This window comes from Belonocnema kinseyi, chromosome 7 (assembly GCF_010883055.1).
Source record: "Belonocnema kinseyi isolate 2016_QV_RU_SX_M_011 chromosome 7, B_treatae_v1, whole genome shotgun sequence".
In the NCBI taxonomy this organism is placed as follows: Eukaryota; Metazoa; Arthropoda; class Insecta; order Hymenoptera; family Cynipidae; genus Belonocnema; species Belonocnema kinseyi.
Genome location: NC_046663.1, coordinates 84,905,578 through 84,922,337, shown reverse-complemented (window position 1 = coordinate 84,922,337; position 16,760 = coordinate 84,905,578). Strand labels below are relative to the sequence as shown.

At 29.5% G+C, this 16,760-nt stretch overlaps 1 protein-coding gene across 3 annotated transcripts in view; it reads left to right on the top strand.

Moving 5' to 3' along the window:
• The first annotated feature begins 1,436 nt into the window (after window positions 1–1,436).
• LOC117176088 (transcriptional repressor CTCFL) overlaps window positions 1,437–16,760 on the top strand; it is a 44,381-nt gene continuing 29,057 nt past the window's right edge. For 2 of the 3 annotated variants that reach the window (XM_033366110.1, XM_033366108.1), the window contains exons 1-6: window positions 1,437–1,632; window positions 7,979–8,154; window positions 8,239–8,462; window positions 8,545–8,912; window positions 10,541–10,710; window positions 14,400–14,536. In XM_033366110.1, coding sequence (XP_033222001.1) covers window positions 8,025–8,154; window positions 8,239–8,462; window positions 8,545–8,912; window positions 10,541–10,710; window positions 14,400–14,536 — 1,029 coding nt within the window. In that variant the 5' untranslated portion in view covers window positions 1,437–1,632; window positions 7,979–8,024. Of the gene's footprint in view, window positions 1,633–7,978; window positions 8,155–8,238; window positions 8,463–8,544; window positions 8,913–10,540; window positions 10,711–14,399; window positions 14,537–14,584; window positions 14,722–16,760 lie in introns of all 3 variants that reach the window. The other variant, XM_033366109.1, reaches the window with a different exon arrangement.

The following is a 16,760-nucleotide window of genomic DNA, read 5'->3' as shown; positions in this document are numbered from 1 at the left end:
CGAAGTGTCTAAAGAAAGTTAAAAAAAATGTTATCAAAACACTTCATTTGGTTTTGACAGAAAAAAATTTAATTATGAAAAACAGGCAAATAATACATTTGTTAATTAAGTTTGTTTAAACAATGATGAAATGTGATCGATTAATAGAAATAAGTCGTGGATAAATAAATGGCTGTTAATACCGCGAAAAAGCGGCATTTTATTTATAAATACAAAACATGATGAGCATTTGTTATCACAATAACCATTATTTATTGTGATCGTAATATCCTTAAGAATTTAGAATTTAGTTATTGACAGTTGATTGCGTTGAAAGAACCAAGTTATTACGTTCACATATATAGTCAAACAGTGTATTTGTTAATTTATATTGTTTAAAAAACTATCAATTTTTATTGTATATCTAAATGTGATTAGTTAAGTTTAATTTCCTAGTAATAAAAGATCGATTCCATAGAAAAAACTTTATTTATTCCATCAAGAATACATGATATGGATAATTGTTAAAAAAATTGGTTAATTAAATAACGAATTAATAACTGTTTTCCACTATTTCAACTAAAAAACTTATTTGTTCAAATTCATTGTGAATACAGTGACGAATCGCTGTCAATCCCCACGAAACTATTTTCATCCCCTTATTTGTTTATAACAAATTCAATGAATTTTCAACTATCTGCGTTCCTACTGGAAAATTTTTTTAGATAGTTGCTTTACTGATTCTAGGGATCTGAAAATGAATCCAAGTATTTCTAAAGAAACAGTACAGTACTTTTTTGTTATTAAATTTTTTTAAATGCACAAAATTGTTCAAAAATTGGCTATAAAAATGAAATGTGGAATTTGATTCTAATTAATTTTTTTAAAAGAACGTTTAAATCGGATAAAAATTGCCTTCCGAAAATCCATTTGTCCACGGACGTTTTTTTGCCCCACTGTGCACTTGGGCAATACTTTTTCGCATTGAGCGAAATATACAAATACATTTTTGGTGAAAAAAAATGTTGTCCAAGTTATTAGAAAACTTGAGTGTTTTCCCATGCGATTGGTATCATTGTTTGGCCCTCGGCGATCAGACATATTGGATTTCCCCCACGCAAGCTGAAATGCCCAATAATGGCTGAAGTGGTGTACATTGCCCCGCACAACACATGCCTTTACAACACAACATTTTGACTAATAAATACACTCCCAATGACGAAATACACTTCCATAGAGGTAAGAAGCATGTCGAAATTAATCCCTTATAATTGAAACCTAACCAGTACTCACAAACAAAGTCCCCATATTTATTAGAACAAGTTCTTTACGCAACTACGGACCTGGTTTTGGAACACATACATACACTCACGTGGGTCGTATTTCGCGCCTCAGTGCGCAGACGCGACTGCGCATCATTCAAACTTTCGCCCTGTCGCCGTTCGATCAGCCATTTGTGTTGTCGCTGGTTCTTACACAACGCCCTCACGCGAAGAATTCCGAGTTACGAGATAAAGCGAAATAATTTCACATTATCGGGCACGGGTGTGCCTTAAACTCTAGGAAAACGTGGGGCCAATTGAATTTTGACGAATCGCGGTGGATTCGGCACCATTCGAGCATCCCAGAAGCATCGCGGACGAGAAAAAGCTGGTAAGTTTTACACATCTTATAGCGGGACGGACCTAGCTCTTTGCCTCTTTAGCTGCGCCCTCCATATTGATGACAGCGCCGACAGTGATAATTTTCTGAAATTTTTGTCGTTAATGCCCCCTGTGTCCTGAAGTCGAAAGCACCCTCGTTGTCTTAAAAGCTCCCCGACAGAATGCGCGGCTTCTAGGACAAGGAGGCTTTTGAGAATTCCCGCAACCGAGCTTCCTGGTCGCCGCCCGGACTCCCCGTCGTCGTCATGATACTGCACCTGGTACTTTTATCCCGGCCATGGCGTCTTTCCTCGCTTCGCCTTCGCCGCCTGTTTCATGGCGACCTATGTCAATATCACTCGTGTCTTTACCACGATTTTCCATATTTTATTCTGATTTCTCGAAACTCAATCTGACATTAGCTCCACTTTTTGGGTTTTTATTCTTCAAAAAAATGTAGAACCTCGCAGGGAAGCTCAAAAGCCAACGTATTGCCCTTCTTTCTGGCTATCAGTTTGGAGTCAATAAAGTAATAATAATAATATGCATCGCGATTTACCGAGCAAAGGCGATTAACGTTTTCGGGCAGGTATTCCCCAGGTTCTAATGCAGAGCTTTCCTTCCTGCAAATGTTTCCTGTATATTCATATATCGTTCTTACAATATTGATTTTCCCTACTATTCTACTTTTCCTCGACTCTCGTCAATAATGAAGTGTAATTAAGGTAATTGACTCTAAGTGGTTTGCGAAACTTCAGGAGGTAGTGAACCCTGTGATTGATTTTCAGTTTTTTTTTCTTGTTGACGTAGCTCACTTTACCCTGCGATTGTTATCGGCATCTGAGTGATAACAGACACAGTTGTGTTTTATGACTCATTAACGGAATTACAAAAATATATTTACGAAACACTTTATTGTAGCTTTACAGTATATTGTGATTATTAATGATATAATAATATACTTCAGTATATTTAGGTTTCGTTAAAAAAAAAAGGAATATTAAATATAATTGCGATATACGAATTGGGCCTTCTAAATAGTGTGACGAAACGTCCTGATTTTCTGTGCTGTGTCCTGATTTTTCCTGTATGAAAACGAAAATTCGCGATTTTGCTTGCGCAGGCCTAAATTTTGTTTTCAATTTCTCAGGGCGAAATCTCATTTGACTTCAACTCGGTTTTCAAAAACTTGACATGTGTGCAATTTTACTAATATTTAAAAATAAAGTAAAATATCGTACTGCCTAACGAAAACTGGAAGTTCTAAAAGGTATAAAAAAATTATTAACACATTGTATGGGTTGTAATAAATTATTTAAATAAAAATGTTGACCTTAAACAATAATTTGTACAATTTGTAAACTTGTTTGAAAATAATCTTGTTTTATGAAGTATTGTCAACTGTGTTGTTGAAAATTCTTAATGTTATGGTTAAAAAAATGAAGTTTTTGAATAAAAAATGAGTTATTGAAAATTGATCGTTTTTATTTTCAACTTCGTATACTTTGTTAAAAATGTATGTACATATTTTGTTGAAAATTAATTTCTTTGTCAAGAATATTTAATTATTTTGTTGAAAATTCGGTTTTCTTTTGGTTAAAAATGAAGTTTTTCACTAGAAACTTTACTATTCCATTTTTGACTAAACATTTATCTTTTTTCGCTGAAAAATTATGCATTTTGTTGAAAATTAGTCCTTTTTGGATTGATGGTTCATCATTGTCTTTGGAAATTTTTGGTTGAAAATTTAACTATTTTGTTTAAAATTATTTTTTATGTTAAAAATTTTTTTTTTGTTAATATTACTATTCCTATTTCGGGTTGAATATATTTTTGAAAATATATCTTTTGATTGAAAACTAATTTTTTATTGAAAATTGAACGATTCTATTTTAGGTTGAAAATTTATCTGTTTCAGCTAAAAATTCAACTATTTTGTTGAAAATTCGTTTTTGGTAGAAACATTTTTTGGCTTGAGAATTTATTTATTATGTTTGAAATTTTTTTAGTTGAAAGTTCATTTACATTGTTGCAAATTCGTATAACTTTTTTGCGCAATTTTGACTTGTTAATATTATGTTTCAAAATGTTCTGTAACCAAATTCAATTGAATAGTTTTTTTATCAAGGATTCGAACGAAATTTGTTTCGAAAGAAAACTTTGAAAAAACATAATTTTGACAATATTCCTCCGTATTTTTCAGTACGTTTTCATACCCATAGTAGTTTTTAGGCAAATTATATAGAATTTACAGAAATAATTCGAGAATATCAGAAAATGCCCCTTAATTTCGTTCGAATCTCTGGTTTTTTTTATTTAAAATTAAAATTTTTTTTTGGCCAGGAAAAATTTACCAGCGAAAAGTCAGGGAAAGATAGCGAATTTCGAAATTGGTATTTTGTACCAATCCTGTTTTTTAAGTAACGCGCCTTAAGTTAAATTATATTAGGGGTGCAGGGAATTATAGGTTGAAGTTAAGGAAAAATAAGAAAGTGTCCTGATTTTTTGATCAAGCCGTCTGATTACCCTATTTATAAATTATTATTTTATAAGGTGAAGTTACGGTAAATAATAAGTTGTCTTTGCAACAATATTGATATAAGATTAAATATGTCAACATGTTTAGTAAATAATAATGTTATAAACAAAGAGTAATTATTTGCAAATCCAGTTAACTAGTTTTCTGCGTTTATATTACAGATTCAACATAAAATTTATATAATTTTTCATGTTTTTTATGTAATTAAATTGTAAATTTTCAAATCCATTTCATTACTAGTTGTTTTTGAATTATAAGAGGAGTAAGCAAACAAACTGTGAAAAATTCACTTTAGTTAATTTCTCAATATTTAAGGATATTTTGCAGTTTGAAATCCACCGATGAAAACGAAATTTGAAATGGGCTATGATAAGTTGTCAAATTGTTAAATAAATTAAATGAAAACAAATCGTCTTAAATTAATACTGTCTTAGGGTGACGGCTGGGCCAGAAAAGTGGAAATTTTTTCAAATCGTGAAGTAACCGTGAATTTATTTTTTGTCCAGAAATTGTACAAAATTTTTAAAGTAAAATCTATTCGATCACTTATATTTTTTTAATGTTAAGTTTAATTATTAACTTTTTTAATTATGAAATAATTCAGTTGACAATGCGTAATTCTAAAATAATTGACTTTACGTTTTTTCATTTTAGATCATCATCTTAAGCGTACTTTTTCAATTAAACGAATTTTATGATGCAGTTTTGTAGTCTTAAACCAATAAAATTTTAATCTTTTAAATTTGAAAAGTTTTTGATAAAAAAGTTTTAAGTTGATCAACTGTGAAGCTGAATTAATGAAATTGCAAACTAAAATTTAGTTTCTTGTGTTAGAAATTGAACAACTACTGATTTTACAAGACTACTCTGAATCTGTTTAAAATTTTTCAATTGACAGATTTTAGCTTTGAAAATTGAAAATTCAAAAGACTTAGTAGTTAATAAATGTGAACGTCCGATTGAAATTCATATAATCTTTTTTCATTTTTCAAATAATTTGAAATTGATAGATTCGTAATTAAATGCTTTTATTCAATTTAAATTCCTATTCAAATATTGTTTCGGTCTAATATATTATTTTTTAACCCATAAAATTAGAAATGTTGAAATATTTAGCAATATGTGACTGTTCATTTGAAATGAGTAAGTATGAATGAAATATTAAAAACTGAACTATTCGAAACTGAGTGGTGCAAAATAGAAAGACTTGAATCGTTAAAATTTCATAGTACGAAATTTAAACTATGAACAGTACACTTATCAGTTTAAAAATTTGTATTTGTAAGTGAAAGTGTTGAATTTTGAAAATTTTGATATACATATAAATAAAAATTGAACAATTATTAATTTGACACGACTTAAAATTAAAATATTTCAACTTTAGTAATTATATGGATAAATGCATATAAAAGATACGGTTTTTGATTTTACGTGACTGAATTTCGCAATGGTCAGCCCTTTTATTATCGCGCCAAACTTTGAATAACCTTCTTATAAATCTACAGTCGCAATTAAAAAAAAAATCCTCAGAAAATAATGTAATGCGTATATTACCTTTAAATGATTACGAAAAATATCGAGTTGATATGTGTAAATTTTTATTTTCAATATTTTATAAATTGGGAGACATTGTTATTGAGTTGGATGGGGTGAAATTTTTTGTTGTAATTTTTTATGAATTGGAAGAACCATTTTTTGTTTTCTATCATTTTCATAGAGTTGGAAGGGAGGAATATTTCCTTATATCTGAATTGAAAAAGGCTATTTTTTCTTTTCAACAATTTTATTGAGTTTAAGGAAATAATTTTTAATTTTCAATTTTTTTCAGAGTTGGAGGACGGAGAATTTTTATTTTAAACATTTTTTTTTGGTTGGGAGGGAGGACTTTTTAAATTTTTTTTTATTAACATTTGTTTGGTAGACGGGGAGCACATTTCGTATTCTTAACATTCAGGTAAAAGAAGGGAACTTTTATGTTTAGCTTTGTGACGAATGGGAATAGGGACGGGGCATTACTGAAAGGGAAGTAAAGTTTTAATTTAGAGCATTGAAAATGGTAGCATGATTTTATATTTTTTAACCATAAATCTTGGAACTATTCAATTGATTAAAAGTTTAATTTTTCATTTTAATGGCATTTAATTTCAAATTGTTCAATCAGGAAGTGTTAAGGGCATGTGATACTTAGAAAATTGTCGATTTTACCAGTTTTCGGTTCCCCGGCTTTTTTTCTAGAATAACGAATATTTTGTCTTAAAAATTTGGGAAATGATAGCGAACATGCTAACGGACGTCCCCACACACTTTTTTGTCGGTTAATTCAAAAAAGTTTTAATTTAGCAAAATGTGATTAATTTGCCTAGCGCTTAGGAATTGGTATTGATTTTTTCAGTGTTAGATTCCCCCAGCTTTTTTTCCTAGGATAAGAAATATTTTCCCTTCAAAATCTGGGAAATGATAGCGAACATGTTAACGGACGTCCCCACACATTTTTTGTGTGTTTTTTTATCAACAAATTTTTTATACTGCTAACAATGTGCGTGTATATTTCGAGGTTATGTGTTACAATTCACCCGAGCGTTACTTCCTAACTACACAATATTTTTGGCCGAAAACTTTGGACTTACAAATAAACATAGTAACTAATCTCCCGGAACTAACCTTGTTTTCAGGCAATCAAAAAAGTTTATTTCACAAATAATTTCCAGATTATCGGAAGGGCAGAGATGAAAATCGACGTAGCCTCAAAAATAATGCATATGAATAAAATTTTTATTTAGCACAATAATTTTTTTGTTATAATCCCTCAAAAAAGAGTCTGGGAACGTCCGTTATGATATTTTATAGCATCTCCGAATTCAGGTATTAAAAATTTTTATTTTTGTGGAAAAAAGCCGGGGAAACTGTAAGTACCACATGCCCTTAAAAGCTTCCATTTTATAGGTGTTCGGTATTGAGCGTTTCAATTAAAAATTTTGGAATGAAAAATTTTTTAAGCTTCAATTTTAAAACCTAGAAATTCAAAAGATTTTCACTTGAAGTATTTTAATTCACAATTCAGTTTTGATTACTTCAAATGAAAAAAATTCAGCCGCTGCCTTGTCACCGGATGCTTTAGGAACGTGATACGCTCGCTCTCCTAAATATTTCTTTGATCATAACTGCTTTACAAATCAAAAGTTATTATATGTAATAAGTTAAATATTGAAGAATATTCATAAATGTTGAAAAGAGTTTATATACAGAAACAATCATGTCAATGTTTGCAAAAAATGAATTTATCACGCTTCGCTCGTTTACTCATAGTTTGTGGCGTTCTATCTGAATAATCTTTTATTTAAATTGGTTTAAAAATTTAAAAGGTGGACAAATTTTCTGTTTTTACATTTTGGATTATGAACTAATACTTGTTGAATTGAAAGGAATGCAGGAAAAAGTATAATAACAACTACTGTTGTGATTAATCTTTATGCATTCTCAGCCCGTATTTACCTTTCGCAATCTCAAGTTGATGCTTGGTGTTAAACAAATCCTACGCTGATAAACTTGCGGATATTTTAATTTCGCATTTTTAATTACCTTATCGCCTTTTTTTAATATTTACTGTGAAGTGTCTGGATAGGCAGAATCATTTTATTCTTCTGTGAATTTCATGATTTCGCTATTATAAACATTATTCAAGGAAATTTGTAGCAGGGAAGGGTTTTGATTTCGATTTTAACAAAACGCAAAGCATTTTAAACTTTGACCAAAAAATGTCACAAAGTACTTTTTTCAAGAGAGTTAATCATAAACCATAATTTCTTTTCGTTTTTAGATAAAACTTTATAAATCCTGAAGTTACATGATTTAGTCACGCAAAGATGACAACTAACGTGGCAACTATAAAACTGGAAGGAGGTCAGGAGTCCGTAACGGAAATTCAGACCTACCTTGAGACTTTTAACAAAGAAATTGAAGGTGGTCAGGGAGAACAGTTTCAACATGTTCAGCGTACGTTCCTCAATCATTTATTTTTACTCTGCCTTAGTTTACCAATTGATTAGTATAAAATTAAGAAGAAAATTCAATGCACAGTGCAACAAGTCGAAGGTCTTTCGGGTGGCGAAGAAGGTGGAACCTACTTTGTTGATCAGTCAGGACAGTATTACTATCAAGCCAGCGGTGAAGATGCGCCTGTTATGACCCAAGTCCAAATACAGGAAGTCGAAGATCCAGATGGCCAGACCGAAGGAGAGACTGCACAAGATGATCAGTATCAAGAGATCGAGGAGCTTGATCAAGTTGAAACAGAAGATGATGTAATTTAAAAGACAATTTAATTATTTATTTTTATTGTTTTACGTATTCTGATTCCAATTCTAATTACTCTGAAACTTTTAGGGTCAAACTGGGAATGGTACAGGCAATCAAGTTGTAATCAATTCCGGAGATGCGTATCAGACAGTGACAATTGTTCCTTCGGACACTAATCCTGGTGAAGTGAGTTATGTACTTATAGTACAACAACCCGAAGGGGAGGAGAAGCCGAAGAGAATTAAGAGCAGTGGCGAAGGAGGCGAGGGTGAAGAAGGAGATGGGGAACAAGACCTCACAGTTTATGATTTCGAGGATAACGAGGATAATGAAGTTGCCGTGGAGTCCGAGGCAGAGGATGATAAGACCAAAATCATCAAGTACATCCCCAGAAAGTCGCAAACTGTGACTCAGGCTCACATGTGTAACTACTGCAACTACACTAGTCCTAAACGGTGTATATTCATTATTTGATCAATATTATGAAATGGTTTTAAACGAGGCGTTCATTACTCGACTTTTCAGTGTATGGCCGGACTCAAAGATTTCTAATATTTCACAGAGTTTAAAGATTTTACACAAATTTCAAAGATTTTGAAACAATTTCAATAATTTCCAAAGTTTTGAAGGTTCTTGAAAGATTTCATAAACATTTCCTAAAAGTTTCAGAAGCTTCTAAAGATAGCACAAATATTTCGCAGAGTTAAAAGCCTTTACAAACATTTCGCAAAAATTATAAAAGATTTCAAAACTTTTTAAACGATTTCATAGAGTTCAACCATTCTAAATTATTTTAAAGATTCCGATGATTTCACAAATATTTCCCAAGATTTTGAAGGATTTCAAAAGATTTCACAACAATTTTAAATATTTTGCAAACGTTTAAAAAGGTCTTGAGAAAATTTAAATGATTTAAAGGATTTCAGAAGGATCCAAAAGATTTCACAAAGAGTTTAACGCTTCTGAAGCATTTCAAAGATTCCAATGATTTCACAGACTTCTAAAGATATTGAAGGATTTAAAAAGATTTTACAACATTTCTAGATTTCGCAGAAGTTTCAGAAGATATCACAAATATTTCACAGATAGTTCAAAGGTTTCGCAAAAAATAAAAAAAAAAAGTTATTTAAAGATTCTAAAGGATTTCAAACTATTCAGAAGATTTTAAAGGTATGGCAAATATTTAAACAATTTTGACAAAGTTACAAAATTTACAAAGATTTCAAAACGTTTCAAAAGATTTCACAGAGTTCAAATATTCTGAAGAATTTAAAAACATTTCACAAAATTTCCGCTGAAATTTAAGAAAATTTCAAAGATTTTACAATCTCAAAAAATTTCAAAGATTTCTCAAAAGTTTTACAATTTTTATAAAAGATGAAAAAAGATCTGACAATATTTGACATAAACTTCCAAGATTTAGTAACTGTTTCAGAAAGATTTCAAAGATTTTAAAACACTTTTAATGGTTTCACAAATATTTCATACATTATAAAGTTTTCAAAGGTTTTCAAAAGAATTAAAAAATTTCGCAAAATTTTAAAAGATTTCACAAATAGTTAAGAATTTTAAACATTTTTTTAAGATTTTGCAAATAGCTTAAACATTCTGAATAATTTCAAACGTTTTTAAAAATGATGTCGAAGGTGTCACAACGATTTTACAAAGATCTCAACAGATTTTACAGGATTTCACAAAAAGTTTAAAGATATCAAAGAATTTCAGAAAGATTGTAAAGATTTCACAAAATTTTAAAGATTACATCAAAGATTTAAAAAATTTCCTAAGATTTAAAAACATTTAAATTTATGAGATTTTGCAAAAGATTTCATAAAGAGTTCAAATATTATAAAAGTTTTAAAGGATTTGAGTATAATTACGGAGATTTTTCAAAAGTTTCAAAGATTACATGAAATATTTCCAAAAAATAAATGATTTTATTGACTTCAAAAGATTTCACAAAGGCTTGTACACCAGATTTCGAGAGTGATTCACCCTTCAGTTTTAACTAAACATATTTTAATAGATCCTTTTCTTTTCGTGAAAATGATGTTATTTTTTTTTTTAATAATTCCGAACTCAGGTACCTGTTGTCGCGTCATATGAAGTCCCATTCTGAGGAAAGACCTCACAAATGTAGCGTATGTGAGAGAGGTTTTAAGACTTTGGCTTCGCTTCAAAATCATGTGAATACTCATACAGGGACGAAACCTCATCATTGCAAGTTCTGCGACAGTGCATTTACTACTTCCGGTAAGTTAACTATTATTTCTAAGCCCCGTAGTTCTCGTATATAAATGTATTCAATCTAATTTTAATTTCAAATTGTCCAGAGAGTGAGCATGGGAGAAAACAATGTTACATGAATTAAACTATTCAGTTTCAATCATTTAATTATTAGATTCAGTGGCGTAACAGCAACCGTGTAGGCCCCGACGCAGAAAGGTTTAGGAGGCCCCTCTTATAAAATTAAAAACCAATCAGCGTATAAGTATGGCTGAAATACATTTAAAAAAATAAAATATCTCACGTAGTTCTTTTTATAATATATTATAAATATATATTATATATATTAAAATTATATTGCACAATTAAAAAAATTATCTTCACGTTGCTATATTGCAATTCGTCTCACTTTCATTTTGACAAACTTATTGATAACAATTTAGATATCCAATTATTTTGCATCATCAAGCTCAATTTCTAGTAGAGATTGATTTAAGAATCGACTTTGATGCATCCTATTCCGTAAATAGGATTTTATAATTTTTAATTTGACGTCCTTTCGCAAGTTTCTATACTGTAATATGCAGAGTTAAATACATTTTTAAGGGATTACTTCTGAAAAATCGCTTTCTATGAAGCTGTATTTAATGAGTAAAGTGCGGAAAACATCTTTTACTGTTGACGTCTCATTGAACCCGTTACTGTTTAAAAATGGGATAAAGTTGATAACTTGTAAGGGGAATTCTTTTGTGAAATCCTCATGATATCGAAGCTGTTATTTCTCTGTCTATTATGCATGCGTAATGTCTTATTAGACCAGGGGTCTCAACAATCCACAGGTGCTGTATGACCCAGGATCGCTAGACCTTTTTGAAGAGCTACCAATTTTTTTTCGACGGGAAACTGAGATAAAATTTATGATCCCACACAAACAAAATCTCAGTTGGAAGGACTCGGTTCTGAAAGTTAAACCTGGAGGACCTTTTTTCTGGTATAACTTGACGGAACTTCTAGCAAAAGGGATTTGGTTTCAAGTATTTCAAATTTTTAACTAACTAATTGCGGAAAGTTGTTTACAAATGAATTTTTGCAACATTAATAATGCAAATCTTGTATTAAATTTTATCATTACAAATTCAAAGCTGATTAAACCGTTCAAAATAGAATTATCAAAAAGTTTAACTTTTAAATAAAAATAATTTCCCATTGGAAGCGATTCTAGTTTTCAAAATTCCAATTGTAAACTTATCAATTTCTGTATAAAAAGTAAATAATTCCAAATAAATTGAAAGCATTCAAAATTAAAAATTTTGTTTTTTAATTGAAGAATCTCTAAATATAATTATTTTAGATTAAAATTTCGACTACATATTTCATAGAAAATTAAAATGATTTGCACAAATTTGTTTTCTTTTTATTCAAATTTAATTTTCCCCAATGAAAATTTAACTTCTTTATTTTGTGGTAAAAATGGATATTTTTTTATTTCAAAATGAAACTATTTATTTAGAAAAAATTTAATGAAAAAATAGCATAAAAAAATAATTAAGTAAAATTTGTACTATAATCACATCAATTGTTCAAATTATTTAGTAGAAAATGTATTTAATTTGTTAAAAATTCGCCCTTTTTGATAGAAATTTATCTTAGTTGAAAATTCAACTATTTGGATAAAAGTTTATGCATTTTGTTGAATATTAATTTGTTTACTTGAAAATTGGACTTTTTTTAATCTGAAAATAGTATATTTCGTGTAATTTTTTTCGAAATAGTAGAAAAATAGTGTTATTGTTTCAAAAAAGTTTGAAATAGTTTAATAGTGTGGTGAGTCCGAGGCCTGTAGTTAGGAATTCAGTCACTGCTGGCAATTAGTACAAATGTATGATTCAAATTAATAGTATTTCAAATTTCTTAGTTTTTAAGATTTTAAGTTATACAAAACCTCTATCAAGTATCTTCCGAGGAGTTTTAATTGAAATTTATTTATTTTTTGTTTATCTGTTAGATTTGACAATTTTTATAAACTCTTAATATTAAAAAATTTGTTATTATGGATGTAAAAATGGATTCTTTTTAATATTAGGACTATTATTTTATATTACTTTAATTTATTAGGATATAATTTTTTATGTAATTATAATAATTAAAAAATTAAGATATATTTTTGATAAACTTAAATCTTAATTTAAAAATAAAATTTTCAATTATTCATAAACAAATTGATTTTCAGTTAATTTGAATTGTGAGTATAAAACATTCAAATTTCATTAATTATTTCATTTAATATTATTATAGTAACAAAAACTAAACATTGATTATTTTATTTCGTAATTCTCAATTTTAACGCGAAGATTCCAATTTTAGCGTGAAGTTTCCAATTTAATGGAGAGTTTCGAGTTTAAGGGTTCCAAGGGGCTCAAATCAGGTAAAGGATTTTGACAGTTCTGGGTCAGAGCCGAGTAGCTCCGACCTACTGGCCTGGGATCGCTAGTAGACACCAGGATCGCTCTTTGGTGACCCCTGAATTAGACCTTAAGGTGTGATTTAAGACATTGCTTTAAAAAAATTCATCACCAATATCAAAATGCTTCTTAGGCTTTGGTCTCCGTTTTTCTACGAAGACTGGTTCAATACCCCATTTTTGAGATAGTTTTGTTCTTCCTGTAATCTGCGTCTATTTCATATACGCGTGTTAACTAATCTTTGCTAAAATTAAAAATGATGAATTAAACATAATATTGAATGATTTCGGGTAGTAAATTTGGTTAAAAACGTCGTGCCAATGTTTAAACAATTTTTATTCGTAAACAATCCATGCTTAATTAAAAGGAAACAAAGTTAATTGTATAAACAATGCCATAAAGCTTTTAGCAGAATTTACTACTCCTCATAATAATATAATATTAAGTTTAATTTATAATAATTTATATATTCTTTCATATTTTTATAATTCAAATAAATAATGGTTTAAAAATGCACAAGAATGTATAAAATTGAAATTAAAATATAATTTTGGCACTAGTCGTGAGGGGCCCCCTCGCAGAAGCCCCCCCCCCCCCCCCCCCCCCCGCAATGCGGGGTTTCGCTGTAAGGAAGTTACGCCACTGATTAAATTCAACGGTTCGATTTTAAAATTCATACATTTGCTCGATTAGTTTCATTTTCAAAAAGGGTTTTAAAATGCTGAACCCTTTAGTTTAGTAAAAATCATGACCGTTTTCACTAGTGACTTTGTGTAACTGCATGTGTTGTATGTACCGACATGTTTTGTTTTGATTACGTATTTTCTTCCTTAAATTTTTAATTAGTTTTTCTTTTCTTTTTTTAATAAACACTTATCATTCATCGATAAAAGTACATAGATGTTTAATGCACGTCAGTAGTATTAGCACCATTTTAAATTTAAAGAGAAAGTATCGTTTCATGTAAATTTGGGTTATTGGATGAAATTTAATGTAAGTTCATTTTAATATGCTTAATGTTTTGTACTCGGAATCTGACAATACGTTGATGGTATGTATAATTCAGTTATAGCATTCTTGGTTTGATGAAAAATAATGAAAGGTGGAATATAAATTAATCCGTTTTCTTTAACAGTTACTAATGTGAGATTTTTAAGAAATGTATATTGATACAGTTAAAAGCATATAGTAAAATTTTGTTATTCTCGTCGACCAGGAACTTTTGAACATCGTGAATAATTTGTTTGGTTACAGGTGAGCTTGTAAGACATGTTCGGTACAGACACACTCATGAAAAGCCACACAAATGCCACGAGTGTGATTACGCGTCTGTAGAGCTGTCCAAACTGAAGCGACATATTCGCTGCCACACAGGAGAACGGCCTTATCAGGTACGTTTGCTCACTTGTTTCTTCTTTTTTTTTGTTATTCACATGCAGGTGAACTGGTGCGACATACGCGATATAAGCACACCAACGATAAGCCGCACAAGTGCACGATTTGTCATTATGCTAGTGTCGAGAAGAACAAGTTGCGCAGTCACATGCGCATTCACACGGGAGAACGTCCTTACGAGGTTGCCTCTTACGCATTTTAATTATTTGTCTTATTTGCTTTTCAAAAAATGTACTATATTGGCCTCGGACTTACCACACTTATTGATATTGACACTTTTTGAGCGATCCCTGATCAAACTTTTATTTTACAAAGAAGTACGAAAAACTAAAACCATTTTTGCAAGAATGTACAAATAAATACAATAAATTTTAACCAAAATTACAAAAGAGTACAACTTTTTTCTATTATTCTCACAAATTTTGTACTTAAAAAATTTTGTTTATTTGAATTTATTGGGAATGGTTAAACTGCGATACGCCACCTGGTGACAAAAATTCGAAACAGAAAGAATAGGTACGATTTTTAAGATTCATTTTAATTTGTGCATACAAGTATTTTAACATTTTTTTTTTGTTGTGAAATTTAAACTATTTGTTGGATGATAGAAATAAGTTTTTATCGGAAACAAAGTGTTTTAGATGGAATTTACATATTATACAGTGAATCATTGTTCTCTTTATTTTCGATTTTCAAAAGATTATAAACTTAAATAGATTTATTTTGAAGCAAAAATGAACGAAAGTAAATTTTTATTAATTTATACAAGAAATATTTACGATTTGAAAATCTGATCTAAAAGTTAGGTTAGAATTCGTATTTAAATTCCACTCGCCTATTATTCGTGTTATTGGCATAATATGGATAACATTTGTTGCTACATACATTAATATAAAGTTTATTTAAGCTTAAAATGCATTGAAACTCACATGAAATAATGAAATAATTGTATTTTTTCAAAAAACCTATTTCACAAAAATGTGTTTTTTCACTGTATAGGGTGGAAATTCTATCTAAAACTTTGTTTTTGATAAGTATTTGTTTTTAGTATTCAATAATTGTTTTATACTTCACAAACCAATCGTAAAAACTCTTTTATAAGCAAATTAAAATACTTGTTTAAAATTGTACCTACTCTTTCTAGTTCCAATTTCGGCACCATGTGGCGAAATGGTAGACAACCATTCCCAATAGTCTTGTATTTTATTCGAGTTTTAATTTTCTGCAAGAATTTACGGGAAAAGTACAACTACAGGAATTTAAAGGTTTTGCAGACGAAAAGTTAATGTCTTTCGACCTATGGTAAATATTTAGAGTGTTGCAATGAGACAATTTGAAATTAAAGTGTGTACATGATCGCTATTAGAAAAAAGCTTTTATGTTTAAACTTTAAAGTAATGACAGAATATTAAAAGGCATTATTGAATAATCGTTATGAAACAAAAAAAACCTTACGTTTGGAGTTTTTTTTCAAATATATGGCAATCGATTGGACACTACTTGTCATTTAAAATTACATACTTGCAATGTTCTAAATATTTGTCATCCTTGGTCGAAAAAAAAACAACTTTTTTAGAGTGGCCGCTGGACCTGGGAATGACCGAGAATTTTTTGAGACCAGGAAAAGAAGGTGAATTTATTTTTAAACTGGGAATTTTACAAATCTTAGAAGGAATCTCTGTCTAAAATGCAGTCTTGGAAGATTTAAACAATCGAAAATTAAAATAGTTTAAAATTTCGATTTTTCTTTAAAAAACATTTTTATTTGATTGGCTGTAAATATAACTTAATGAATTATTTTAACAATTGAACAATACTTTTAGTATCAAAAAGGGAACAATAATTGATTTGTTAAGACGATTCTAAATCCGTTTAAAGTTTAAGAATTTCCAGAGTTCAACGTTCAATTAAACCGGTTCAATTCGAAAGCCTTAGTCCTTAACAAATCTAAATAATTTGATAATGAATTGTTTGGAATAGAAAGCCTTGCATCGTTTAAATTACAAGGAGTTTTAAACTTTAAACGTTACAATTTTAGTTCTTTTTAAACAATTATTAATTTTTAAGTGAAATTGTTGAATTTTGACGTATAACAATTAAACATTTATTATTTAAAGAACAATTCGAGATTTTTTGGAGATATTTGGAGGTTTTGAAAATATTAAAAATTAAATTAAAAACTTGAAATGATTTTAAATAATTGAAAATAAGTGTTTGTTC